Genomic DNA, 27,362 nt, shown 5'->3' on the forward strand with positions numbered 1-27,362 from the left:
CTTTCCAAAATACCACGCAGGCCTGTTGCTTCTTTGCGCACACCACCACGCTCCACTTCTCCAGCCCTTCCCGTTTCCAGCTCCAAGGAGGAGGCAGGCACTTCTGGGATGAGTCAAAATTAACTCTGGTGGTGGAGTGCCTCCCCCGCCACTTTCCCACTTTTTTTTTTTTAATTAAGCAAAGTTCAGGGAAAGTTTCTCCTCTCGTTTCCTCTCACTCCTTTTTCTCCTCCCCGCTAGCGCACCCACACAAAAACAGTCTCTTGTGTGTCTTCGGAAGGTAAGGAAAATCTCCCTGTCTCTCTTTCTTTTTTCTCGGCTTAATGATTTCTTAATCGCCAACTTCCTCTGAGAAGTACAGCCTGGCAGAAAAGGTTTGGATTAAAATGCCCATTAGACGGGGTGGGCAGAGGCGCTAGATTTTATGTGCAAGAGAAAATAACTTTTACAACTTTTTTTCCTTAGTGAGGAAGGCTGCCACCTGGGAGTTGGAAGGTGTGTGTGTATAGACTAGGGGTGGTATTAATGCACATCCTTTGTCTGGCTCATCTGTATGTTTGCAAAAGGTCTCTGAAGTGTCGGGAAAGGTGGATATGTTACTCTTACTCTGTGCTTAAGAAGGAGTCTTGCACGTGCGTATTATTATTCTTTTGAACGTGTTTGCGATATCTTAAAGCAAAGAGGGAGAACCACACCTTTTAAATGGCTTGATTGTGTGTTGTCGTTTCTCTTTGTCTGGAAAGAGGCTGATAACTTTGTCTGCAAGCCAAGAGTTCATTAAATTCTTTGATCGTACAACAGTGTGGCAGGGGGGCATTGTGTGAATGGGGGTCGTTTTGATAGTGAGTTTCAATGCAGGGTGTGTATGAGATTGTTGCTGTTTATATTTGATTAGGTTTGAGGGGGGCACTCGATTGTACTTCTGGAAGGGGTGTGTTTGTGTGTTTAACTTCTCCCATCCCCCAGCACAATCTTAGCCACTAAGGGATCTGAATCCTTCCCCCTCCTCCACATACATTCAAATCCTCATTCAGCCATGAGACTAGCTGGGTGACTCTGGGCCAGTCACTTCTCTCTCAGCCTAACCTACTTCACAGGGTTGTTGTGAAAGAGAAACTCAAGTATGTAGTACACCGCTTTGGGCTCCTTGGAGAAAGAGTGGGATATAAATGCATCATCATCATCATCATCATCATCATCATCTCTAATCTAGTCCTATGTAAATTTCCTTGTGAATAAACCTCTTAAACACAGTGTGATGTATTTCTGAGTGAACACTACTAGGTTTAAACTTTAAGGCTTGGTGTTGGAGAAGCTCCCTCCTGAAAAGACTCTGTGTGTGTGTGTGTGAGAGAGAGAGAGAGAGAAAGAGAGAGAGAGAGAGATTTGTGTGTTTTCAGATATGTCTTATAAACAAGTGTTCTTAAAAATAAAAAAAAAACCCCAAGCAAACTGTGATTGTAGGATTGCCAGATGAAATGAGGGAATAGTTTAAGCTTCACCTAAGCCAAAGTGAGGGACATCCTTTATGTTCTATGGAAGTTTAAAATTTCAGAAGTTTGTGATGAATACTGTGTGATGTAGGACCAAGACTCAAAATAAGGATAATTGGGCAGCCTTGTACTCTGGTGGGTGTAGTAGGTGTCTCTGGTCTTCCCCACCCCACCTTCTCAAACACCATTCACTAAAGTTAGGAAAAGGTTTAAGATGAATACGAACCCTGAAGTTGCCTTTCTATAGTCATTTCTCTGATCGCACACATCTAAAGCCAAATCATATTTTGGTTTTAAATAATAGCTTTTAATTCTTTAAGATTTCCAAAGGTTGGCTACCTTTCTCAGGCACCAGTAACACCAAGAGACTCGCTTACACCATCCTGGAAACCTCCCAGATCTGTCTTGTGGAGGTAAATGTAGAACTGTGATCGAATGTTGTGTGTGTGTGTGTGTGTGTGTGTGTGTGTGTGTGTGTGTGTGTGTGTGCCACATTTGCCAAATGGGCGTGTAGGAGTTAAAACTTTTTTGGGTTGGATTCATAAAGCGAGGGGCTGACATCCTGATTAAATTATTTGACGGAAACCCTATTGAAATTAAGCAGTCCTTTTAGAGCAACTCCTGAGTAGTACTATTGAATAACTTGCTCTGGATGTCAGCCAGTGTTCTGTGCATTTGCAGAGTTTGTGAGCCAGAGAGGGCCTGTGTCTACAGATTTGGATACTGTAGAGCAGTCTCCATTTGCACAAGACCTTGATGTGACTTGTTCCAAAAACAAACATGACCTTTCACATGGGTGCATGTGTTACTCAAATTACAGGATGAGATTGGGGCCCATTACTGCCTTGCAGAGGGCAGAAAAAGGAGCTCGCTTTTCTTAACCTCCTATGTATCTACTTACTCTGTTTTAAGAATTAAAAAAAGAAGCAAATTGAAACACTGGATTGGAAGGATTTCAGATTGGTTACATATGGCTGTTTAACCATTTCTGTCTGAATCTGCAACAAATCCTATACAATGTTTAGCTTATCCACAAGTGTTCCTCCTCCTTCAGATTCTTTAGGGGCAAAATTTATTTTGCATGCCTGCAAAATCATGATATATAAAAGTAACAAATGCATTGAGAAAGTTTTATCTCCAGCATGACTTGTTCTTAAAGTAAAGCTTTCATAGGAGAAAGCTTTGGGAAATTGATATAATTTAATATTTTGCCCCAGCAAAAGTTATTAGAAGTTTTTACTTTATGCATTGTAAGTAGCAATCTTTAGAATCTGTTAGAAGTTGCATTTCTCAGAGTTGTGTGTGTATGGATATTAAGATGTGCATGTTTACTTAGAAGTAAACTTAATCTGTTCAATGATGCTTATTCGCAGATAAGTATATGGATGATTGCAGCCATGCAGTCCAGTCCTAATCAAATTAACTCCGAAGTAAGTTCAATAAAAGTTCATAGGATTTACTCCCTTGGAAATGTAGTAAGGATTGCAGCTTTAGGTCACCAACCATAGGCTTCATCAGTGTGGCAAAAGCATAATGCTGGCATGACACTCGGAAGAAATGAAGGCTACCTGGATATGCTAAAGCAGCCAAACGTTTTTTTAAAAGATACAAATTATTACATATAGAATAAAGGTGCCTTGCAAGTCTACTAAAGATATTATTCCACAAGACTTTAAAAAAAAAAATTAATACATTTTAGTACATCCTTCCAATGAACTTAAGGCAGTGTTTATGGTTCTCTCCCCCCGCCATTTTATCCCTGCAGCAACCCTGTGAGGTAGGCTAGGCCAAGAGGTAATGACAGGCTCAAGGTCACCTGGTGAGCTTCATGACTGAGTGGGGATTCAAACCTGTCCCTCATCAGTCTTAGTCAAACACACTCCCTGCTTATACTGTACCTATTACTAGATAATTTGTGTAACCTTGACAGCCTAAAAGGAAGTACAGTACCAGTTTTGTTCCCAATTTATTAAACTTTTTCTGTCTGGCAGCCTGAAGGATATCTCAGTTGCTCCCTTCTTACTCTAAGCGACCAAGCAAGTTGCTACTAAAGTTGTGCCGTCGAGTTGGTGTCAACTCCTGGTCACCACCGAGCCCTGTGATTGTCTTTGGTAGAATACAGGAGGGATTTTCCACTTCCACCTCCCACGCAGTATGAGATGATGCCTTTCAGCACCTTCCTATATCACTGCTGCCCAATCTAGGCTTTTCCCATATTCTGGGAAACATACCAGCGGGGATTTGAACCGGCAACCTCTTGCTCCCTAAGCAAGTTACTTCCCTGCTGCACCATTAGGTGGTTTCAGGTAGCTACTACAAGCCTGTATTAACAGAACTGTGCAGAAAAGCATGCTGAAAAACAATATCCTTAGTAGCTTATTCAAATAGCCCCCCTTCTTGCTTTTCTGTTTTTACAACGTGTATACCTGCTTTTCTTTTCCCCTCCGGTCTTCCTTGCTTGTGGTAAACAGAGCAACAGTATAGAATTACAACTAAAGATCAGATAATGAAAAATTTGTCTTATCTCTGTTTCTGTATATTCAATTCTGTATTATCCAGAAAGAGAAATCCTTTATTGTGCATCAGGCTAGGTGCATGTGAAGAGGTACTGTTCTATTTCTGCAGCCTGATTCTATGTATGTGTGAGTTAATTCTGACAACGTAGATTGCTTGGAAACCTATTGTCCTTAAGTCTGAAAATCTTCAGCCTTATATTTGTGTGTGTGTGTGTGTGTACTTGTCTCTGTTCAAATGTTTACCAAACACACTTCTTTTGAGTCCTCCTTCTGCCAAAGAATATACAATTGCCTTTGTTCCAGATCATTCTCTCTCCCGCTTTCTCAAAACTAGGCCACACTCTGAAAATCACTTGCTTATAAGTGGTTTCGAGATTGCAGTGGCAGAAACAGGAAATCCAGTTGGGTGGGAAGTTCTCCTAGGAAAAGGAAACTGTAAGGAAGTTGTACCCTGTGGATTTTGTAGGAGGAAGTGCTTCAAACAACATGGTTTTTCATTTTTTCCTCCTGGCTGCTCAAAAATCTCTATCAAAAGAAGAAGGGCGGCGGGGGGGACGTCAGAGCAAAAGCAAAACAAAATCAGTTGTGTTAACTTGCATAAATGCATGTCCTTGGCTCGGCTCTGAGGAAGCTGGTGGTTGTGATTAATCCTACGCCAGGGAAGTTTCATTCTTCGTAAAAGTTTTTTTTTATCCGTCTGGGAAAGTTGCAGCTGTTGGGAGCCATGGGTGGGGGATGGGGAAGCAAGGGAAACGAAGGCCTACAATTCGGGGGTGGTGGGGAGAGAATCTGATCACAGATTAAAGAGCCAGCCCCCTTCCTGTCTTTAACACAAGATGTAATCCGTGCTGGAAGGTTTCTTTGTCTTATGGCTGTACTGTGCTCCCAGGGGTCACTTGAACTGGAGTAACCAGGCAAAGAACTGGGTTTTGACTTGACAGGGAGCTGTGGAGGGGGGATGGAGAGGGAGAGAGACCTATGTCCCCCCCACCCCCCAGGAGATCTGGTTTCTCTGGAGGAGATTTAATTAGTGTGTGCTGAATTTTCAACTCTGAAAAACACTTGTGTTCTTTACAGAATTGTATTTCCACCCACTGCTCTCCAAACACTGCACATCACTGACTATAGGCTCCTGGGACAACCAGATTTAGACAGCATATTCTCCAGCCTACCCTGTTTAATTATTCTTATTTTCTGGTCCTGTCCCTGATAAATCATTGCCTCTTCTTTGCCTTTGTGGGGTGCCTTGTTACTTTTGTTGGTACAAGCTGCTAGAGCTGTTGTCTTGTCAGGGTTCAGCTCCCTCCCCGGACCTCTAATTATTAAAACTTGGAGTGTGGGGTGGATGTAACTTATTTCTAGTGTGCATGTTCAGAAATGCACGTGCCTGATCACTAAGGCACTATGCAGTGTGCAGCCTGACATTTCACAGCTGCTGAGCATGGTGGGAAGGCTGTTAAGTCCGAAGAGGGGGGAAATGATTTCAGTCCTTTGGATTCACGGAACTAGTGATGCTGGTCTCTAGATCCTGTCTCTCATAACTGTGAATGCGCCTTATTCATTCCTCCACACACTCTTGTTCTTGTGTTCAATCTTGGTTTAAGTCGGAACTCTTCGGTTTACATACAAGCTTGTTCATACAGTATCCTTTCTTTGGTTAATTATATGAAAGTAATTGTGATTATCTTGACCAGAAGCCTGATTGTGTGAAATGGGCCAAGTTGAACATTGTCCGGCTAGAAATTGTCTGTGTGGAACAGAAACCTATAGACCTTTGGCCATTGTAGCTGAGGCTGATGGGAGTTCTAGTCCAACCACATCTGGAAACCCAAGGTTAAGAACCCCTGCTACAGGCTGTTTAAATGTGGTGTTTCTGAACCAAGGTGAGAGGTATTTCCTGTTTAGCAAGAACTGGTGTAGCATAGTGACTAAGAAATTGCACTACATGCTGGGAAGTCCCCAGTTTGAATTTCACTTCTCTCATGCACTTGCTAGGCAGTCTGCAGCAATTCAGTCACTCTCAGCCCTCCCCATCAGCACTATGGGGATAATAGTACTTGCCTTGTGAGGTCTACAACAAAATACATCTGACCTTTGATCACTTGAAAAAGTGCTTTTGATCACTTGAAAGCACTTAGACTAGGGGTTCTCAAACTTAGGTCTCCAGAGATGTGGTTGGCCTACAACCCCCATCGTCCTCTATCACTGTGGCTGTGGCCATTCTGGCAGGGGGTGGTGGGAGTTGTAGTTCATCGTCTGGGGACCCAACCTTGAGAAGCCCCGCACTATACAGACGTTAAATAGTGTATGTTGGCTTTTTAATTTTATTTATTTTAATCACAGTTCTTTTCTTACTATTGCCTTGAAGCTGCCTTTATATTAAGCCAGAGCATTGATTCCTCTAGCCCAGTCTTGTGTCTACTCTTAGTAGTAGCAGCTCTCCAAAGAGGCCTGTGGCTGTCTTTTTGAGTGAAAAAGGATAGGTCTGTCAGCAACTATTACTTATAATTATCAAATGAAACCAGCTTTTTTGGGAGCAAAGTATCTCAGTGGGAACAAAGAGCAGGGAAAGGTTGTACCTCCGTTGTACTCCTCTTGGAGTCTACGGGCACCTTCTTAAAATGGCGATTCTCATATTTATCAGGGAAAGATCAACTATCCCTATTCAGCCCAGCACAGCATCCTTCCCAGTGGCTGTCATCGGGGACTTTGCTGTGTTTCATGTTAGATTGTGAGCCCCCCTGGGACAGGGAACCACCTTCTCATTTTGCCATGTAAAGGAAACTTTGAGAACTCTTTTTGCCGTTGAAAAGCGGCATATAGATATTCTTAATACTAACTTGTGCTCTGATTGTGAGTTCTCGGAGGCATCAGACAGAGCTCTATTACAGACAGAATGCTGTGCTTATGTGAGTCTTTGCTGGATCAGGCCAATGCAATTCCTGGATTAGTTTAGAAACGCAAGATTCAAGATATTGGAGATTCAAGTCCATAAAAATTAGCCATGTACCCCCAAGCGCATGCATGCATACGTACGTGTGTGTGTGTGTGTGTTCGCGCGTGCGTATGCACACACATGTAAATGATGGGTAAGGAAACCCAGCTGAATAGTTTTCTGCCTATTAGAATCTACTCCACCAAACCACTGTGCCGCCTCCTCTGCTTTCTTCCAGGTATTCTTCCTGACACCATAGAGTCTGGCAGCTGGGAAGAGGGGGGCAGCCCCTCCAGGGAAATGGGGGATGCTGGGGAGAAGGGCCTGGACAACGACGCTGAAGGGGTCTGGAGCCCCGACATTGAACAGAGTTTCCAAGAGGCGCTGGCGATCTACCCACCCTGCGGGAGGCGCAAGATAATTCTATCAGATGAAGGGAAGATGTATGGTATGTGGAACTCCCTCTGCAGCAGATTGGCCATTTCCCGTCCTTGGTTCATTTTGGGATAATATTGAGTAAAATAGGGTAGGACAAGATATAATGCACTGAATTGGATTGAAGTTAACAAATGTGTTCTTCATTTGTTATCTCCTAGAAGACAAGGAGATAACCAGACATGGCAGGGGCTAATCATGCTGCATTCCTATGGCAGGGGTAGCCCTGTGTGGTGGAGGACTATGACCAGGGTGACCTGGGTTCAAATCCCAATTCACCCATGAAACTCATTGGGTGACTCTGGACCAGTCACTTATCTCTCAGCCTGACCTACCTCACTGGGCAGTCATGAGGATAAACATAACCATGTATGTGGGTGCCATGGAGGAAAAGCGGGATATAAATGCAAAAATAAAAAATGGCACCTGCTTCCTATAGGCCCTGGGACAAAGAAAGAACCTCCATAGGTTCCACTGGGCTGCATCACAGAGGCTATGGACAGAACTCTCTGCCTCTCTTCTAACTAGGGATGTGCAAAAAATTTCGGGCACAGAATGATCTGTGCCCGAAACAAACAATTTCGGGTGATTCGGGGCCGAACCGAATCACCCCCGATGTCCCCCGAATTTTTTCGGGCACGAGCCGAATCACCCGAATTTCAGACCCGAAAAATTCGGGTGATTCGGTTCATGGTTGATTTTTGGTGAATTTTTAAAGTCTTAGTGACTTTGGGGCAGTTCGGTGGCATAGCATGGGATCTGGGCAAAAGGAGTGGGGTGGGGTGGTAGTGCCTAATGGGTGGAGGCCAGCACCCCAATTTCAGGGGGATTGGGCAGAGGGCTGATTTTTTGAGAATTTTTGAAGTTTGGGTGTCTTTGGGGCAGATTGGGGGCAGAAAGTGGATCTGCCCCAAAGGAGTGGGGTGGGCTGGTAGATAGTGTCTAATGGGTGGAGGCTACCACCCATCCCCAATTTAAGAGTGATTGGGCAGGGGGTGAATTTTGGTGAATTTATTTTTATGAGGTTTGTCTTCATAAGGTGAAGTGTGCTAAATTGACTACTTCCTCATATTATTCATAGTAAAGGAAAGTGTGAAAAAGTGAAAGTGGGGTCATGAGAGTTGTTTAATTGAAAAAAATCTCATTTGCTATGATAGAATGAGAATTGAGGTGTGAATTCTCATTCTATCATAGCAAATGAGATTTTTTTCAATTAAACAACTCTCATGACCCCACTTTCACTTTTTCACACTTTCCTTTACTATGAATAATATGAGGAAGTAGTCAATTTAGCACACTTCACCTTATGAAGACAAACCTCATAAAAATAAATTCACCAAAATTCACCCCCTGCCCAATCACTCTTAAATTGGGGATGGGTGGTAGCCTCCACCCATTAGACACTATCTACCAGCCCACCCCACTCCTTTGGGGCAGATCCACTTTCTGCCCCCAATCTGCCCCAAAGACACCCAAACTTCAAAAATTCTCAAAAAATCAGCCCTCTGCCCAATCCCCCTGAAATTGGGGTGCTGGCCTCCACCCATTAGGCACTACCACCCCACCCCACTATTTTGGGGCAGATCCACTTTCTGCCCCCAAACTGCCCCAAAGTCACTAAAACTTCAAAAATTCTCAAAAAATCACCCCTTTGTCCAAACCCCCTGAAATTGGGGTGGTAGCCTCCACCCATTAGGCACTACCACCTCACCCCACTATTCTGCCCCAGACCCCACTTTCTGCCCCAATATGCCCCAATCTGCCCCAAAGACATGAAAATTTCAGAAATTTACCAAAAATCAGCCCTTTGCCCAATCCCCCTGAAATTGGGGTGGTAGCCTGCACCCATTAGGCACTACCACCCCACCCCACTCCTTTTGCCCAGATCCCATGCTATGCCACCGAACTGCCCCAAAGTCACTAAAACTTTAAAAATTCGCCAAAAATCAGCCCTTTGCCCAATTCCCTTGAAATTGGGGTGGTAGACTCTACCCATTGGGCACTACCACCCCACCCCAAAATTTTGCCCCTGGGACCCTTTTTACCCCCCCGAATCGATTCGGATTCGGATTAAATCCGAATCCGTACCGAATCAAGGGTGATTCGGGTGACCCAGATTCGGGCACAAAACAGAACAGGGGTGATTCGGTTCGGGTCCGAGCCGAATCACCCAAAAAACCAAATTGCACACCCCTACTTCTAACCCTAAAAAGCCAGTCGCTCTTTAGGTTAGAAAGAGCAACAAGCAGCTGACATGCACTGTCATGTAAACAAGTAATTCCCGTGGCACTTGCACATGAGCACTATACATGCAAGAGCAAGGACTGGCCTTAAAGCTGTTCTTAACTCGCCATAGGTGAATAGCTAATTAAAAGATGCATATGCAAGGATATGTGTTGCAGAGAAGAGCAGATATCCTTTTTCCCCCTTCTTCCCTCCATAAAAGAGCTGCCTCAACATCACGTGTTTGGGCCAGTCACAGACTCACCTACCTCCATAGGTGGTTGTGAGGAAATAAGAGCATGCATAACCTAATTCACCCTGAGTTATATGTGGGAAAGGTGAGATTAAAATGTAATAAATAAATCTTTTGTAAGGTGAGGCAAAGAATGCTAAGTGTATGGACTACCAACAGTGTCCCCTCTAACAGGGATTCCCAGATGTTGTTCACTACAGCTCCCAGCATCCCCAGCTGCAATGGCCTTTGGCTGGGGATGCTGGGAGTTGTAGTCAGCAACATCTGGGAATCCCTGTTAGAGGGGACACTGAGTACCAGGAAAGGAGCCAGGTTCATATCTATCTAGCAGCTTTCTAATCATCTGTGGCGTATGCAACAACTCTACGCTTTCAGCCTGCCCAATGAGGCAAGTTAACTAATCAAGCTTGCTGTCATTGGTGTGACCAGGATGAGTGGGTGGCAGGAGTACCTGCAGGAGCTTAACCATAATACACCTTTTCTCTACTCTCCCCCCCCACACACACACACACACTCTCCTTAGCAACTTGGTTCAGTCTAGCCCTAAATTCTGTGGCAAAATCTAGGACTCGGTTTTTCATGCAAAACTGTGTGTGTGTGTGTGTGTGTGTGTGTGTGTGAGAGAGAGGGGGGAGGGGGAGGGGGAGAGGGAGAGGGAGAGAGAATGGGTGAATAAGGAAGATGGAAGTATTCATATGTGAATATATTGTATAAGATGATTGTAATAAGTATTTTTGTTAAATGTTTCTGAGCTAGTAACGGATGTGCATGCACTGAATGCGTGATATATTTGCATAGAAGGGAGAGAAAGGGCGTGCAGATAATAATTTTGTTTTTCACCATGTCCTTGCAGTTCTTCTGCAGCAAAGACACAGGGAGAGGGAAGAGAAGAAGGTGGGAGCAGGCAGGGGTCCACCTCCACTTCTTGTCCCAGGTTCCATGCCAACCTTGCTATGCTGCTGGGTGCCTGGCAACATAGTGCCCCTTCCACACATGGTGCTCTGGTTGCATGGGTTGCGCTCCTGATTCCCTTCTTATTTCCCTGTTTCAGGCCGCAACGAACTCATTGCCCGCTACATCAAACTGAGGACAGGGAAAACACGGACAAGGAAACAAGTAAGAGTGAAGGGCACAGTGGTGTGTGTGGAGTCTTAGCAGAGGCGTAACTATAGGGGGGGCAGGGGGGCACATGCCCCGGGCGCCACCTTTTCTGGTCACGTGGGGGGCGCTGCCATGACAAAAAAAAATTCTTTTCTTTTTTTAAATTTTTTTGTTAATACAAATGTTTCCTGCTCAGTGCAGCAGTGCTGCAGCAGTCAAGGGAGTGCGTCGGCGCCCCCTCCCCCACAAGTGGTCCCTTCCGTGCCGCCCGCGCGCCCCCCATTGCTTTGCTGGCACCTGGCGGCCAGTCAGTGGCCTGGCTTGGCGGCGGCGGCGGCAGGCGCTTGTGAGGAAAAACCTAAGTATAATGTAGTATGTTGGGGGGGCGCGGGGGGCGCCATTTCAGTGCTTGCCCCGGGTGCCGTTTTCCCTAGTTACGCCTCTGAGTCTTAGCCATAGGAAATAATTTTTTGGGGGGGAGAGATTTATCCCCTTGTTCTCAATGAGTTTTTCACTTGCCACTCTAACTTCTATCACAGGTCTCCAGCCACATCCAGGTGTTGGCACGGCGAAAAACCCGCGAGATTCAGGCCAAGCTCAAGGTGAGATTCTTCCCCTCCCCTTTTCCAGGCTACAGAGGTACCATTAGGCCCAGACTTCTGGGTGTAGCGCCCGGCCTCTCCGCTTCCCTGGAGGGCCTGAGCAGCACACCTGCCAGTGGCAGGAATCTTCTCCATGCGGAGTTGGCCCTGGGCTCCGCAATGCCTCCCTGCCCGCCCGGCACACCGGCAGCCTGCTGGTGGCCATCGGGAAATTCTCTCCCTGCATGGGGGCAGGCAGCTGCCGCTGCAGTCTCTGCTTCCCCAACTCCACCATCCGCTGTTTGGCAGGTGGGCGGGGCTAGAATGGAGGCCTCTTTCTTCCTCATGTCTCTGCAGCAACATGGGCTGGAAGGCTGTCCAGGAGCAGAGGGCTGAGCTTGGGAGGCAGGGGGCCAGTGCTCACTGCCCTCAGACTTGTGCAAGCCCTCTGCTCTGCTTCCCCCATCATTGCCTGCTTGTGTGCTGTACCTGCCTCGTTGTGGGAGCCATGCAGAAGGTGTGACTGTATGCGGCTGGTATGAGTTATTTGCCAGGAGAGCTGGCTTTGTGGTAGCAAGTAGTGATGTGCACGGAACCACGGAGCTGCGGTTCGATGCCAGCGGGGGAGGGTGCACTTTCCCCTCCCACTGCTTTCCCACCGCCGGCGCTCCATTTTTAGCAAAATCCATGGGGCAGCAGCGTACCTCCCTGCTGCCCCTTCCCCTGTTCTTGGCCATAAGTATCGCCTGCGCGCACGCCCATCGCACACATTGTGTGCACGCAATGTGTGTGGCGCATGCACACGATGGGCACACCTGCAGGCATTACTTTCGGCCAAGAACAGGGGAAGGGGGTGGCAAGTAGGTATGCTGCAGCCCCATGGATTTTGCTAAAAATGGAGCGCCCATGGGGGGAAAGTGACGGGAGGGTAAGTGCACCCTTCCACGCAGAGGGAGGCACCCCCTTAAAGAGGCACTCCCCCGTCATCGAACCTTCGAGCCAACGCCGCCTTCGAACCAGTTCCAAGGCCTTTGGAATGGCCTCCGGACCAGTTCGTGCACATCCCTAGTAGCAAGCATGGATTGTCCCCTTTGCTAAGCAGAGTCTTCCTAGTTTGCATTTGGATGGGTGACTACATATGAGCACTGTAAGATATTCTGCTTAGCAGATGGGGCCGCAGCCCAGTGGTAGAGCATCTGCTTAAATGCAGAAGGTTCCAGGTTCGATCTCTGGTAGCATCTCCAGGTATTGCTGGGAAAGACGCCTGCCTGAAACCTTGGAGAAGCTGCTGCCAGTCAATATAGACAATACTAATCAGTTTTCTGACTCGATGTAAGGCAGCTTCCTATGTTCCTACGGGCCGGGGAAGAAATCGGAGTAACTGCAAGCTAGGAATGGTTTCCCTGAGGTGAAATGTTAATGCCTTTGTGGGTGGTGCAGTACAATCATCCTGAGTTCTCTACTTCTTCAGGGTGAATTGCGGGGTCTGGAGCAGCAGACTCAAACCTGTGCTCCCTATTTATTTTTATACTGTCAGTCAGACACTAGCAAGATGGCTGATTCCTAGGGTTCCTTGGAGCCTATGATAAGCTGCTTCTGTGGGAAGATTGGGAACGGTGGACAGGCTCTCTGAAAGACAACTTGCCTAGTCCCTCACTGCAGATGTCCACCAATCAGCTGTGGAGTTTGGGACAGGTTGTCAAGTCCATTCTTGGTTCATGTGGGCTGACAATCCCAACAGGAATTCCAGTGACCTCCATAACCTGAGGGGGTATCCCACAGTCTTGCTCAGAACCCTTTGCAATACGCACATTCTAGAGCCTCAGCAGAGAAATCGTTGTAGAAAGGGCTTGTTGAGAATAGGCCACTTGAAAACCTCTACAAGAAGGGTGAGCAAGAAGAGTGAGCTGCTGGAAATCAAGATTTGTCTTTTCCCCAGGACCAGGTAGCAAAGGACAAAGCGCTCCAGACCATGGCGGCCATGTCATCCGCTCAGCTTGTATCGGCCACAGTCCTTCAGGAAAAACTGGGCCTGTCGGAACCCCACTACCCACCTAGCACTACTGTAAGTACATGGAGGGGAGGGACTGTGATCTAGGGCTCTGCTCTGAGGGCACTTCTGTACTGCAAATACTTTGACTTCTCCCAAAGAAACCCTAGGAATTGTAGTTTGGTGACATGCTCCGAATTATGTGTGGATTGCTAGCCTCCCTAGTAGAAATGTTGTTTCCGGAGTCTTTGCGTATTGTGGGTGCACCCTGCTCTCTCCTCTTGCTTATCCTGCAGGCTTAAAGCGAACAATACACAGAATAAAAATGGCTAAAGGTGTCCCAAATAAGCCAAAGGGCAAGATGTCTGCTTATGCCTTCTTTGTGCAGACTTGCCATGAGGAACACAAGATGAAGAACCCAGAAGTTCCCGTCAACTTTGCAGGGTTCTCCAAGAAGTGCTCAGAGAGGAGGAAGACCATGTCAAGCAAAGAGAAGGGTAAATTTGATGAGATGGCTAAAGCTGACAAAGTACGGTATGATAGAGAAATGAAGGATTATGGACCAGCCAAGGGTGGTGGTGGTGGTGATGATGATGATGAGGATCCCAATGCTCCCAATCAGTCACCGTCTGGATTCTTCCTCTTCTGCTCAGAGTTCCGTCCCAAGATAAAATCCACCAATCCTGGTCTCTCCATTGGAGATGTGGCAAAAAAACTGGGTGAAATGTGGAACAACCTCAGTGATGAGGAGCAGCAGCTTTATAACAACAAGGCTGCAAAACTGAAGGAGAAATATGAGAAGGATGTTGCAGACTACAAGTCTAAAGGCAGGGTTGACGATGCAAAGAGGGCTGCAGCTAAAGCCACCACTGCAGCTCAGGAAAAGGAAGATGAGGAGGAAGAGGATGATGATAAATGAGAAACTGTATAATATTTGTCTCCATGTGAATATCATAGAATAGGGGAAACACCATCTGGAAAAGATAATAAATTGCACCTCTTATTTGAGAGGGTCTTATTTGTCCTTATTAGGTTTAATGATACAATTTGGATTTTGACACCATAGCTTCTTTGAAAGTGCTTCTTAGAGCACTTAAAACAAAGTGCTCTAAAAATATACAGAAAGGAAAACAAACCATCGTTAACTGGTATACATGAAGTGGCCATGGGTGTCTTTGGGTACCCTGAAACTGTAACAAAGTTGTACATATTTCCAAACATTAGTAAAACAAAAAAAGAGTGGAAACAAGACGCTCTACTCTGTGCACTTTGTGGTTGGTGTAACAAAGCATTTAAAAATGTTTCAAGCATCTTATTTTTTAATTTGTAAGGTCATGTTTAACTATAGGTTATTGGCTAGAAAATCCTGGGTTATAAACTGTACATATCTGTATTTTGTGGTTCATGCTTTGAGTGGTGATCCCTTAGGGGAAGGCAAATGACTTTTAATAAAGCTGTAATGCTTTTCCATAGGGCTGTCACTTTTTGAGGCATGCACTGCGAAAGTAGATTTACACTACAGTGGGCGTCCATTTAAAATTGTCTTTCTGTAAATAGTGAAATTAGCATTCTGCAGCCATTCATAGTTGTGGAAGGCGGGTGGTTCAGCTGGGCATGAGAAATTGTATGGAATCTTTTTCCCCCCCTTTAGTTAAGTGGGGTAGTTGTTAAACAGAAACTGCAGGCCTCTTCATTGTCATCTTATCCTGTTGTAAACTGCCCTGAGCCATTTTGGAAGGGCGGTATATAAATAGAATGAATGAATAAATAAAAGTGAAGAGATGGCGCAGAAGCAAGTTCAAAAACACTCTGTACTTAAAGAGAAAATATGCAAAAATGTTCTGTTTGGGTTTTTTGTATGTTTAGAATGCTGAAATGTGTTTGAAGCAAAAAAATAAACATTATTACATTTGGGAGGGGGAAGAAATATTGTTTCCTGGGGAGGAATAATGATCCTAAATCCAGTTTAATGTAGGACTGCCACTTTGAACCAATTAACTGGTTAATGAAGACCTTTTAATTGATTAAAGAGGCATTCCCAACTAACTGGGACATTTAGATGTTAATTATCTTTAACATAAGTATTCCTATGATGGTGCCAGCCACTTAATGGCACAGCGGGGAAATGACTTGATTAGCAAGCCAGAGGTTGCCAGTTCAAACCCCCCTGATATGTTTCCCACACTATGGGAAACACCTATATCGGGCAGCAGCAATATAGGAAGATGCTGAAAGGCATCATCTCATACTGTGTGGGAGATGGCAATGGTAAACCCCTCCTGTATTCTACCAAAGACAACCATAGGGCTCTGGTTGCCAGGAGCCGACACTGACTTGACGACACACTTTACTTTATGATGGTGCCTCCCACCAAGTAAGAAGAGGCATTCTCCCTTCAGCCTCACACAATGGAATACCTCTTCTCAGATTGAACTTGCTGTTGCATACCTGTGTGCCATCTCAAAACAAAGTAACAGCATGTAAATGTATGCATTTGATTATTAGTCAATTAAAACTCATTTGATTAATTGCCTGTATTGCCTTTAATCAGGTGATGGCCCTAGTTTAAAAATTGTGGTGTGGGTATACCCTAATATAAGGGGAGGAGAGCTGGTCTTGTGCTAGCAAGCATGAATTGTCCTCTGCTAAGCAGGGTCCACCCTGGTTTGCATTTGTATGTGAGCACTGTAAGATATTCTCCTTAAGGAATGGCTATTCTGGGAAGAGCATCTTCATTTTTGCATGCAGAAGGTTCCCAGTTCCCTCCCTGGCATCTCCAGATAGAGGTGGGAGAGATTCTTGCCTGTAACCTTGGAAAAGCCACTAACAGTCATTGTAGACAATACTGAGCTAGATAGACCAATGGTCTGACTCAGTATAAGGCAGCTTCCTATGTTCCTAGTGTTCTTAATTCTCTTTCTGACTTTCCTTTAGTCCACAGAGTTCTTCCAGTTCTGGACAGGGGATGCAAATCAGCCCCGAGCCACTCCCGAGTAAGTTTTTATTTCTTACACTGCCCCCTGTTGGGAATAGGGTATTTGCTTGGTCCTTCTGCTACACCTTGAGTGTCCTTTGAAGAGAGAGAGAGAGGCCTTAATTCTGCATTTTTATTCCCCCCCTCTCTCCCCACCCCTTAGTGTCAAGCCCATCCTCCAGGCAGTGTACTCCATCCCACCAATCACAGCACCCCCTGCTGCTCCAGGTAAGCTGCCCTATTTATTGTCTTATCCTGCCTCCTTGCCCCACTGTGTAAGGGAAAGGTATGCCTATGAGCAGTGTTCCCTGTAACGGAAATTCTAGATGTCGTTGACTATGACTCCCATCATCCCCAACCAAAGGCCACTTTAGCTGGGGTGATGGAAGCTGCAGTCAACAGCAGGCTGGGAATCCCTGTTGCACATCACGTTGCCTTAACGTATTCTTCCCCATCCTGCTCTTGACTCCACAGGTTACCACACCTCCCCGGGGAGACTCTCTCGACTCCCCAGCACTACCTCTTGGCAGGGAAGCCACATCGGTACAGAAACCCTCCGGCTGGTGGAGTTCACGGCTTTTGTGGAGCGTCAGGGCGAACAAGATGCGGTAAGACACATGTGCATCTTGATGTCTTTGGAGGAAGGGTAGGTTACAAATGTCATTTTAAAATTAATATTGTTTGCTCTGCCTCAACCATCTGAGAGAGCTTAACATGAAACTTGAAAATTAAAACAAGAAGAATAAGAAATTGGTTAAGATGGTAGCGTGTCAGCAGCTGCTGCTGCCTCTGTAAACTAGATTTGGGGAATTGGCATGATGCAGCGGCTAAGACTGTGAACGAAAAAGTGCCTAGCTTAAACAAGCTCAGCCATGCACTCAGTAGGTGACCTGAAGTAAAGTGTTTAGCTCAGCCCACATCTGCAATATAAGGGAAATGACACTGACCTACCTTACAGTGTTGTTGGACGGATTGCTGAGATAATGTCTGTGCCTGAGTATCTTGAATGCTTAACATATACTGCATATAAATACCAAATATGATGATTAACAACTATCTCAGTTGCCATAAAATTTAGTGAGCCAGTGCTTTGCAAGGGAGGATATTGCAAAATTATTTTTTACGTTTATTATTTTATATTTTATATCCCGCTCTTCCTCCAAGGAGCCCAGAGCGGTGTACTACTTAGGTTTCTCCTCACAACCACCCTGTGAAGTAAGTTAGGCTGAGAGAGAAGTGACTGGCCCAGAGTCAGCCAGCTAGTCTCATGGCTGAATGGGGATTTGAACTCGGGTCTCCCCGGTCCTAGTCCAGCACTCTAACCAATACTCTCATTTACAAAGTACTTCTAGTGGAAGTTCTGCTGTTGCAACGAATAGGTATGGGTGAGCGTGAGAGTGAGTGGGATGAGATTAACTTCATCTTTCTCCTCCTTTCAGTGTAAGCAGCAGCACCGCTTTGTGCACATCGACCCAGCGCCCACCTCTGACCCACCCCTGGAGATGGTGGATGTCCGTCAAATTTACGACAAGTTCCCCGAGCGGGGAGGTGGGCTGCGAGACCTGTACGACCAAGGGCCTCCTCATGCCTTTTTCTTGGTCAAGTTTTGGGTGAGAATCTCTCCTGTTTCCTAGCCACAGCTTCCCTGCACTTCTGAATCCCCAGGTAATAAGGAACACAAACCCCTCTGCGAAATGGGCTGGTGATATGGTACAGATGCATCCAGGCATAACCAGCCCATCCTGCTGTGGTCAGTGAACCTCAGTACAAGTGGATCAACCCAGAGCTAACTCTTGAGATCACACTCCAGATCACCTGGAAGTTCCTCATCTGCAGTGTCCTTTGACGGAAGATGCTGGGAGTTGTAGTCAACAGCATCTGGGATTTCCTGTTACAGGGAACACTGCTCCGTAGTTATTCTGAGTGATGCTAGAGTGGGGGGCGGAACCCTCCCAGCAAGTCACTGGTGTAGCTAGCGCACTGGAGGTTTGTGTCCATCACCCAGCATACAGCCCCACTGTGCTATGTGTGCATGCCCCCAAATCACCTGCAGCCTGTGGGGGCCAACAAGCAGCACGCACTCTGCACACACCTCCCCACTCACTCTCTGCCACCTCCACCCACTCCTGCCTCTCTGCTGTCACCCCTTTCCATCTCTTCCTCCACCCGCACTGTTCGTAAGCACTTCCTGCTTCCACAGGAAGTGCTTGCAAAGTGGTGCACGCGGGCAGGAGGAGCAGGAAAGAGGTGTGCATGTCCCCCACTCACCCTGCTGCCTCTCCTCCTCCATCACCACCTCCTCCTCTGCCTATGCTGTTTGGAAGCAGTGCTTGCAACGTGGGGAGGAGGAGGATGACCAGGGAGAGGAGAGGTGACAATGAGTGGGTGGAGGAGGGCGGGCAGCAAAGGCAGTGGGAGGAGCCAGGTGGAGGAAGGAGAGGTGGGGCAGAGACACCCTTGAACACTGGTAGTTCCACCCCTGCGACAAGGGACCCAGCCTCCCTTTATTTGACCTCTTTGGTCACTTGAAGGGAACGTACTCTTCACGTTTCCTGGGTGCTCTTCTATCCTACCCTTGATCAGTCTATAACGAGAGCTGTCCCCCGTGGTCCACTCTCGTCCACCAGTGGCAGAACTGGAGTCAGCAGAGTCACAGCTGCCGCTGAGCAAGGGGTGGCAAATGTCCCTCAGGGAAGGGTACCCGCTGCCTGGGTGCCAGCTTGCCCTTTGCTCATGCCTCTCTGAAGAAGAAAGTCAGGGGAGGCTTTTTGTCCCACTCCAACCTTGCCATGCCCCTGGGGGTGAGGAAGGGATTTCTAGAGCTGGGAGGTAGCTGTTAGCCTTTTCCAGCCACTGACATGCAGCTGTTGGAGATGTAATGCGGACAGAGCCGCCTTAAGACTCGGAGAGGCCTGGAAGCAGAATGTTCATTCAAGGCACCCCCCTGCCCACCTTCTCTCCGGCTGACACGCTGTGCTCCGTTATGCATGTGGTGAAATGTGATGCGCAGTTGTGCACAAGTGCTGTTGCACAGGTGCCAAAATTGCACAGAGTTAAGCGGCAGTGCAGCTGTTCTATATAATGTCTGCACTGTTGCACAACTCCATTTGTGCCATTCTTGCGCTTGTGCAAGACATTCTATCACGTGTGCAACATTGCACAGCGTGTCAGCCATTGTACCCTGTGTTAATGTCATAGCCCATAGTGCTGAAATAACTCTTGAACATGGGGTTATATTTTAACTGATTTAGTTTTACTGCCTTGAATGAAAAGAATTGATCTGATTATTTCAAATACTGAACCATACTCTAATGGGGGCTCTCCATGTGTGGGGCCTGGGGCAATTGTCTATCCACCCTGCCCCCAAAGTGCCCTGAATGTGGAACAAAACTGTCCTTCCTTCCATGTAATGCACTTTGTTCCTCCTGAACCACACACAGACAGTATTTGTTCTGATGCATGACTGTGGACTGACAAATGAGTTGTTCTGGAAACTGAGTGGGGTAAATTGTTGTTTTGGACCTGGGGTTCAAGTCCCCAGCTGTGATCACGGGTTGTCTCCTTGCCTTGTTTCCTCCCAGCTCTATAATGGAAATAAGGGGTCCTACTCAACACAATCATTGCAAGGAACACTGACTTGTTGGATGTAGACCCTGGTTCACCAAAAGTCGCTCTTCGCAGTTCACAGAAGTGAAAAACTAAATATAAAACCCAATGCCTTTTAAAAATAAGAATATTGTCACAGTATCTTAAATAATTGAATTAATGGGCTTATTAAGCCTATACCCCAAGGCCAGTCCAAACAAAGCAGAGATATTAAACTTTTAGAGGACAGAATTTGACTTGCTGGGTCAGATTGTGGTCCAGCATTCTGCCAGTGTCTGTGCAGGTGCACCTGGGCAGGTCACAAGCAGGGCATGTAGCTGATGGCTTTCCCCTCTCCTCTTGGTGTTTTTGTCCCCAACATTTGGCATTCAAAGGTATACTGCCTCTGTATGTGGATGTTTCATTAGTTATTGGGTTCATCAACAGCTATTTGACAGAGCCTCCACTTGAAGTGCGGGAAGTGCTGTTTTGCATGTCAGTCATGGGACAAATACTGACTTCTTTTTTTCTCTCCCACCTTCTAGGCTGATCTGAGCTTTCCCCTCCCCGAAGAAGAACCCGGGGGCACAGGAGGGGCCTTCTATGGGGTGAGCAGCCGATACGAGGGCCCACGGGCTCTGACCCTCAGTTGCACCTCCAAGGTCTGCTCCTTTGGCAAACAGGTGGTGGAAAAACTGGAGGTGGGTGAAGAGGGAGGGTTGGCAGAGGGGTGGGCGCCATGGGGTTGAAGGGAGAGAGGAGAAAGGGGCTCTGTTGGGTTGAGAGGGCTGGAGGAACGTGATCCACTTAAGATGAAGAGCCTGGCTACACCTTTTGCTCGCCATACGTGGGGTCCTTTAGAAACTGTAAGAAGAGCCCCGCTGGATCGGACCAGAGGTCCATCTGTTCCAGCATCTTGCTTCCCACAGTGGCCTCCAGTAGTCCATAGTCAGGACATGAAGGCAGTAGTTCTCCCCTCCTGCTGCCCCCCCCCAGTAGTATATATTCTGAGGTCCACTGCCTCTGAACATGCAAGTTCCATTATAGCTGTCATGACTAGTAATCATTAATAGGCCTATCCCCTGCATATATTTTTACAATCCCCTTTAAAGCCGCTGACCCCCTTTTTCAATGGTCATTGCTAACAAATCCCATAAGTCGGGGGTTCTCGGGTCCCCGGATGCTGTTGGATTACAGCCGCCATCATCCCCAGCCACAGTGGCCTTTGGGGATGATGACTTTGCTGACTTGTTAATGATGCATTGTGTGAAGAAGTAATCTTTGTCTGCCTTGACTCTCCTACAAATCACTTTCATTGATCCCTGAGTTCTAGTTTATGAGAGAGGGAGAGGAATTTGTCTCTTCTCTGTGTGTAGTATGGGCAAAGAAAGCTGCAAGAGGTCATAGGTAAATATGGCGATGGAGGAGTTTCTGGTGAACGTTCTCTGTTCTTTCCCCTCCCAGCTTCTTGGGAAAATTAGCTGCTGAGTGTAGAGGTGAGGGTTAAAACGATAGAGAGGAAGGCGGCTAGCAGCTTCTGTTCCCTTGTTATTTGCCTATGATCCCCTCCAGCTTTTTTTCCCTGTCTCAGGAGGAACCTTCAGAATTCAACAGGTAAAGCCTGGCTGCTTCCTGTGATGGAGATAAACATGTATACAGATTCTTGAGTTTGGCGTTAGAGCCAACAATTTATGGCTGTGGATTTAGATTTTTATGAAGCAGGTTAACATATCTGGGGTTAGGTGAGGAAGAATTTCCAGGTCAAAGGTCATGATTTGAGCTTAGACATGCAACTTTTGGAAATACAGGCCTGTTCTACATCTGCAGCAGAAAGTGGTGGTGAAATTATGTGCATTTCTGATTGCAGGTGGGGATCGCATGTTCAGTGCTCACTTGTGTTTTGAAAACTCTTTGCAGGTAGAAACCTGGCACAGCAAGGACCTGGCTGAAATAAAATGTTTCTCTTTGATGCATTACACTTTTACTTGTAGGGCATCTTTTGAGGTGTTTGTATGCTGCTCCACCCCACCCCCAGCCAAACATGAGAGGATAAATGGCCAGGGGCGTAACTATAATAGGGCAAGGGGAGACAGTTGTCTGGGAGCCCCCCAGAGGCAAGTCACATGACTGACTCTGCACCCACACGCACCCACCCAGGTTTCCTTCAGTTGTATTCATCCTCCAAAATTGATGTGAGTGTTAAGACCTGGAGCTACCAGAACAGCATGTCTTTCTCTAGTACCATTAAATGACTTGCATCGTCCACAATTTACAAAACCTTTTAAAAAATAATTTAGGATGATGTTCTATTGTGGCACATAGGTTATATCTATATCTATATATAGATAAATTTTACTATGCTTCTTGTTACCACTGTTCAGCCTCATTTAAGATTTCTTTACTTCATGAGCTGAGCTTGGGGGGGGGGCATTTTAAAATCTTGTCTCTGGGCCCACTCCAACCTTACTACACCCCTGTAAATGGCACTTCCCACCTGCAACCTGAAGTAGTACATGCCATTTTACCATAACGTTCTGCTGCATGTGCTTTATCTCTGAGTTTCAGGAGACCTCATTGGGAGTTAGAATAATGGGAAGATGGGCATTATGTTTGTAGACCTGTAGCAGCACAGAGATTTGGAGTGTTGGAATCAGAAGTTTAAGGTTGCAGTTTAGCAGCTTTGGGGCATGGAGGTTAGCAAGATAACCAAGGAGCAGGGCAACCAAGGTTAGGAAATCCAATTAAGTGTGTGTGTGAGTGTGTGTGTGTGTGTGTGTGTGTGTGTGTGTGTGTGTGTGACTCTGTTTTTTGTGTGGGTGCGGGAAATGTGATTCCTGGGCTAGAAGGGAAGGAATTTCCATCTACAGATCGGGAGGAGGTGAGCAGTGGGTATGGGAGGGGAGAGGGAAGTAAGGTTTTTTTCTTGTGTGCCATGAATCATACCATCTTGCTCACCCCACTCCCCAGACTGCTGAACCCCCACACTGGGAAGATGGGCGCTTCGTTTTCCGGCTGCAGCGCTCACCCCTCTGCGAGTACCTCATCAATTTTATCCGCAAACTGCGAACACTTCCAGAAAAACCAATGATGGATAGTGTGCTTGAAAACTTCACCATCTTGCAGGTAGTTGAGGGAAGAAACGATGGGGTATCTGTGGTTGTTGTTTTTTAAAAATAGACTTCCTTGGGGACGAGGTAGGCAGTAACAACAATCTTGCCTAAACATGAGCTTAATGTAAACAGAAATTGCACTTTTTGAAAGAAGGGATGCAGCAAGAATCCTACTCTGTGGTAGGGGGAGGGGTAAGGATTAAAAGAGTAAGAGAATGTTACTGTTTTTCTCCTCCATGGGGAATGGAGTGGATTCAAGGCACATAGGAAGCTGCCATATACTGAGTCAGACCACTGGTCCATCTAGCTCAGTATTATCTACACAGAGTGGCAGCGGCTTCTCCAAGGTTGCAGGCAGGAGTCTCTCTCAGCCCTGTCTTGGAGATGCTGCCAGGGAGGGAACTTGGAACCTAAATGCTCTTCCCAGAGTGGCCCTATCCCTTAAGGGGAATATTTTACAGTGCTCACACATCAAGTCTCCCATTCAAATGCAACCAGGGCAGACCTTGCTTAGCAAAGGGGACAATTCATGCTTGCTACCACAAGACCAGCTCTCCTCCCATGTTATAGGAAGGGACTCAAGAAAGGAATAGTGTGCACTGGAAAGAGAAAGGGAGCAGTGGAGCCTCCAGTCATGCCTGATCCACCCACCCCTTCAATTTGACTTTATTTTAATCCCCATCTGTGTTAGAATGCTGGAGGACACACTTACTAGCAGCCACGACAGGCAGTCAGGGCTAGAGGGACTTGCAGAGCTGCCTTGCCTTGTCCTGTGCATCAGTATAGCTCTCGGTGCCTTTGCTTTCTAAGGGGGCAGCAACTACTGTCTGCCTATGTGAGATTCTAATCAGAACTTAAACAGAACTAGGGATATCTGCTCCTGCTGCAACTTTAGGAACATAGGGAGCTGCCTTATACTGAGTCAGACCATTGGTCCATCTAGTTCTGTTTTGTTTACACTGACTGGCAGCAGCTCTCCAAAGTTTCAGGCAGGAGTTCTTTCCTGGCCCTACCCAGGGATGCCAGGGTTTGAACCTAGGACTTTCTGTGTGCAAAGTATATGCTCTACTGCTGAGCTATGGCTCTATTCCCCCAAGCTGCTTCTCCTTATTTTCTGGGAATACAAGTGCAAGGCAAAATGAGGAGCTTAAAAGATTCTGAAGTCCTCCTTTCCCCACCTGCCTTGACTGGCTGCTGTCTGAAAAGTATCTGGTTCCTTTTCCAATATTCTAAAATGAACCGGGAAGAATTTGAAAATTAGAGCTGTAATATTTATTAATTGGTTAGATTAATACATTAAAAACATGTTGACTGACTAAACTGAGCCAGCGTGGTATAGTGGTTAGAATGCTGGATTAGGTCCGGGGAGACCCGAGTTCAAATCCCCATTCAGCCATGAGACTTGCTGGGTGACTCTGGGCCAGTCACTTCTCTCTCTGCCTAACCTACTTTGCAGGGTTGTTGTGAGGAGAAACCTAAGTATGTAGTACACCGCTCTGGGCTCCTTGGAGGAAGAGCGGGATATAAAATGTTAAATAAATAAATAAATAAATAAATATAAAAATAATTGGGGACATCGCTCTTTAATGGGGGCATCTTGTTAAAGTTATTTTATATTCATAACCTTCCTTTAAGCCAAGGCTAGCTCCCAAAACAGCTTAAAATTTAAAATCCACAAAAGTAGTACAGTGCACAAGTACTTTTTTTTTTTTTTTTTTTTAAGTCAAGATCCATCTTCTGTCCTGGGTGAGATGGGGAATACTCCTAAGCTTGTTTTTCCTTTAGGGCAGAGGAACCCAACCTGTGGCCCTCCAGATGTTGCTGAGCTGCCGTCATCCACAATACATTGTAGCTGGGGATGATGGGAGTTGTAGTTCAGCAACATCTGGAGAACCACAGATTGGGAACCTCTGTTTTAGGGTTATTTCCCCCCCTTCTCTTTCATAGTTGATAGACTATGATGATCTTTTAATAGAGTGAGAGCTCTAATTAAAATAGTTGTATTCCACAATATGTGACATGAAGAAAAGAGAGGCTAAATGAAGCAAAAAGAGAAAGGAAGTGAAGATGGTAATAATGCAGCCAAATACCATTTTAGTGGCTGGGCCTTTCCATAACAAAAAGATGGGAGTGGAGTGGGCAGCAGGGCACCTGGAGATATTATCTGGGTTGTGTCGAGTTTCCTTTGACGCAAGGGGGTTAGGAGGAATGTCTTGCTCCAGGAGGTTTGTAGGCTTGTCAAGCCCTGTTATGAAACTTCGCCATAAACCTATCCTCCCCAACAGGTTTTGCGGGATCAGGAGACTCAGGAGTTACTACTATGTGTGGCCTTTGTCTTCGAAGTGTCTGCCAGCGAGCGGGGAGCACAGCATCATATCTACCGGCTGGGCCGGGACTGATGGACAGTTTTACCTCGTCACATCCACCCTACTCAGAAAGAAGCCCCCTTCCTCTAAATCCAGCCATTGGGCCTCCCGCCTTTCTGAATCAGGGGCGGTCTTGCTGTGACAACTGCTGAGCCTTCGGTGGAAACTATTCTTTCCTTCGCCTCAGCAACTATGGACACCCGATAGCAGTTGTTGCCACCAGTGGAGACCCCACGCTGTGTGGCTACAGCTAGGCTTTAGGCCTAACCTTCAACAGCCGTTGTTGTTCAGTGGACAGTCTCGTGGCCACAGCAACTAGTTTGCTCTGTTGCCAATTATGAACCCTCCACGCAGCCATACTTATGAAGAGGCTCTTCTTCAAGTCAGTCAATATTCTCTTGCAGTTACAGAAACAGTCAAAAAGCCTCTGCCCTATACTGTACAATTTACAGGCCTATTCCAGGAACCTTCCCCGATAATCATGTGTATGGGATTTCACACTCCATTGTAACAAGAGACAGAATTTCCTATTGCTCCTGTTTTTGTAAAAATGGGCAGAGATGGATTTATCTTACACCTAATTCTCACAACCAGTAGCTGGGACAGTAAACCTGTCACTGGGCTATACCACTAATCTGCAGGTGGAGGTGTGTGTGACTGAGCATTCCTCCATACAAAGTGAAGCTTCCTGTGCATAGAAAGGGCATACTAGCTTTTGGTGTGTAGGGTTTTCCCTCTAATTTTTTCCATTTGTGTGCAGAATGAAGTTTTGCTCTGGTCAGCAGTATCAAAGCAGTGTGCGTGCATGTGTATTCAGAATGGGGCCTTCCTGACTAAACCTGAGCACAATCTAAAATTAACTGAGAAGACTTGTGTGTGCCTGCACATGTGCACGCCTTAGAGGAAACACTGGGGCTATTATTTTTGTACAGAGAAGCAAGTCCCTGCTTGCAGTCAGTGGTGGTATAGCCCAGGAAGAGGCTTACGCCTTGAGTGCTAAGCCTCTGTGGGTTGCTGTTTCTAATTCCTTCTACCACTAGAAGTGGCCCTACCTTTCAGACCCATATTGCATCACAAGAGGGCTGTCATATGGGGGCAGCAGAGTGAGATGCTAGAGCGTGAGGACTACCATTTTTGAAAACTCCTGGATGTAAATATTACCCACAATAAGAACACTAGCCACTTAGTCCTCTTGCCACTAGGTTAGTTTTTGACTTCAGATGGCAGGGGCCAGAGATGATTAATGTTATTTCCAAATTGTAGTGTGAAGCACTCACTGTAGTCTACTGCCTCATTCTGCTGCATACGAGGACTTATGATAGAGCTGTTTCAAAGGGGCTATTTAGAAGACTCATCCAGATTTAATGTCCCATATTTCATCCATGTCTCACTTTCCTTTCACATTCTGAAGATTGCAGCTGCCTCCCATCTTGGTGGGCAAGAGGAAATGATGTGACCTTGCATAAAGTTTATTTTGACATATTGATGTTTGTGTGGTGGCTTTTGTTCCCACCCACCCCAAACTAATATGGAACATAAAGAGAGAAGATCTTGTTCTGCTTTGTCTACAGGAGGTTTGCAGTTCTCATAACAGGAATATTAGTACCTTATAGTACCAACCAGAACTACTTTTTAAAGTTTTGAACTTGGCTTGTTTCTTCCCATGTCCTAAAAATCAAATATAGCAGTCAGTGATGCCTGGTCTACACAGAGGCAAAATGAGGTAGTTCTCAGGTCGTAGAGTGGGCTGCACTAGTCCACATTACAGGTAAGGGGATCGCATCTTTGAATGTTCCCTTC

The 27,362-nt window shown here is 46.2% G+C and overlaps 3 protein-coding genes across 8 annotated transcripts in view; 2 read left to right on the forward strand and 1 right to left on the reverse strand.

Annotated features, from left to right (window-relative positions):
- The window catches only part of DKKL1 (dickkopf like acrosomal protein 1), a 57,564-nt gene that overhangs the window by 29,132 nt on the left and 1,070 nt on the right, over positions 1-27,362 (reverse strand). Inside the window, exon 1 of one of the 2 annotated variants that reach the window (XM_053263141.1) lies at positions 1-88. The exons of the other annotated variant lie outside the window; for it this stretch is intronic. The gene's annotated coding sequence lies outside the window, so the exon portion shown is untranslated. Of the gene's footprint in view, positions 89-27,362 lie in introns of those variants that run through there. 2 annotated transcript variants of the gene reach the window in all.
- Positions 13-27,044, forward strand: TEAD2 (TEA domain transcription factor 2). Of its 5 annotated transcripts, none has more exons than XM_053263134.1 (13): positions 13-280; positions 5,707-5,892; positions 7,183-7,392; positions 10,907-10,971; positions 11,496-11,558; positions 13,477-13,602; positions 16,462-16,520; positions 16,665-16,729; positions 16,976-17,109; positions 17,941-18,111; positions 20,632-20,748; positions 23,054-23,209; positions 25,482-27,044. In XM_053263134.1, the coding sequence occupies exons 2-13, from the start codon at positions 5,721-5,723 to the stop codon at positions 25,593-25,595; spliced, it is 1,452 nt and encodes a 483-aa protein (XP_053119109.1). In that variant the 5' UTR covers positions 13-280; positions 5,707-5,720; the 3' UTR covers positions 25,596-27,044. The 5 variants fall into 5 exon arrangements, with proteins under 5 accessions (XP_053119109.1, XP_053119108.1, XP_053119107.1 ...); XM_053263133.1 differs by having other exon boundaries at positions 17-280; positions 5,704-5,892; positions 20,632-20,787; XM_053263132.1 differs by having other exon boundaries at positions 18-280; positions 20,632-20,787.
- On the forward strand, positions 13,648-16,423 carry LOC128330370 (high mobility group protein B3-like). Its single transcript, XM_053263142.1, has one exon. It carries the CDS (start codon positions 13,853-13,855, stop codon positions 14,444-14,446), a length of 594 nt encoding a protein of 197 aa, XP_053119117.1. The 5' UTR covers positions 13,648-13,852; the 3' UTR covers positions 14,447-16,423.

This window comes from Hemicordylus capensis, chromosome 6 (assembly GCF_027244095.1).
Source record: "Hemicordylus capensis ecotype Gifberg chromosome 6, rHemCap1.1.pri, whole genome shotgun sequence".
In the NCBI taxonomy this organism is placed as follows: domain Eukaryota; kingdom Metazoa; phylum Chordata; class Lepidosauria; order Squamata; family Cordylidae; genus Hemicordylus; species Hemicordylus capensis.

Excerpts from the sequence above, each read along its gene's own strand:
- TEAD2 (XM_053263133.1), top strand. The coding sequence starts at position 5,721 with ATGGGCCAAGTTGAACATTGTCCGGCTAGAAATTGTCTGTGTGGAACA. Across the intron at positions 13,603-16,461 it reads ACTACCCACCTAGCACTACT|TCCACAGAGTTCTTCCAGTT; the intron begins GTAAGTACATGG and ends ACTTTCCTTTAG. Across the intron at positions 17,110-17,940 it reads GTCAGGGCGAACAAGATGCG|TGTAAGCAGCAGCACCGCTT; the intron begins GTAAGACACATG and ends TCCTCCTTTCAG.
- LOC128330370 (XM_053263142.1), top strand. The coding sequence starts at position 13,853 with ATGGCTAAAGGTGTCCCAAATAAGCCAAAGGGCAAGATGTCTGCTTAT.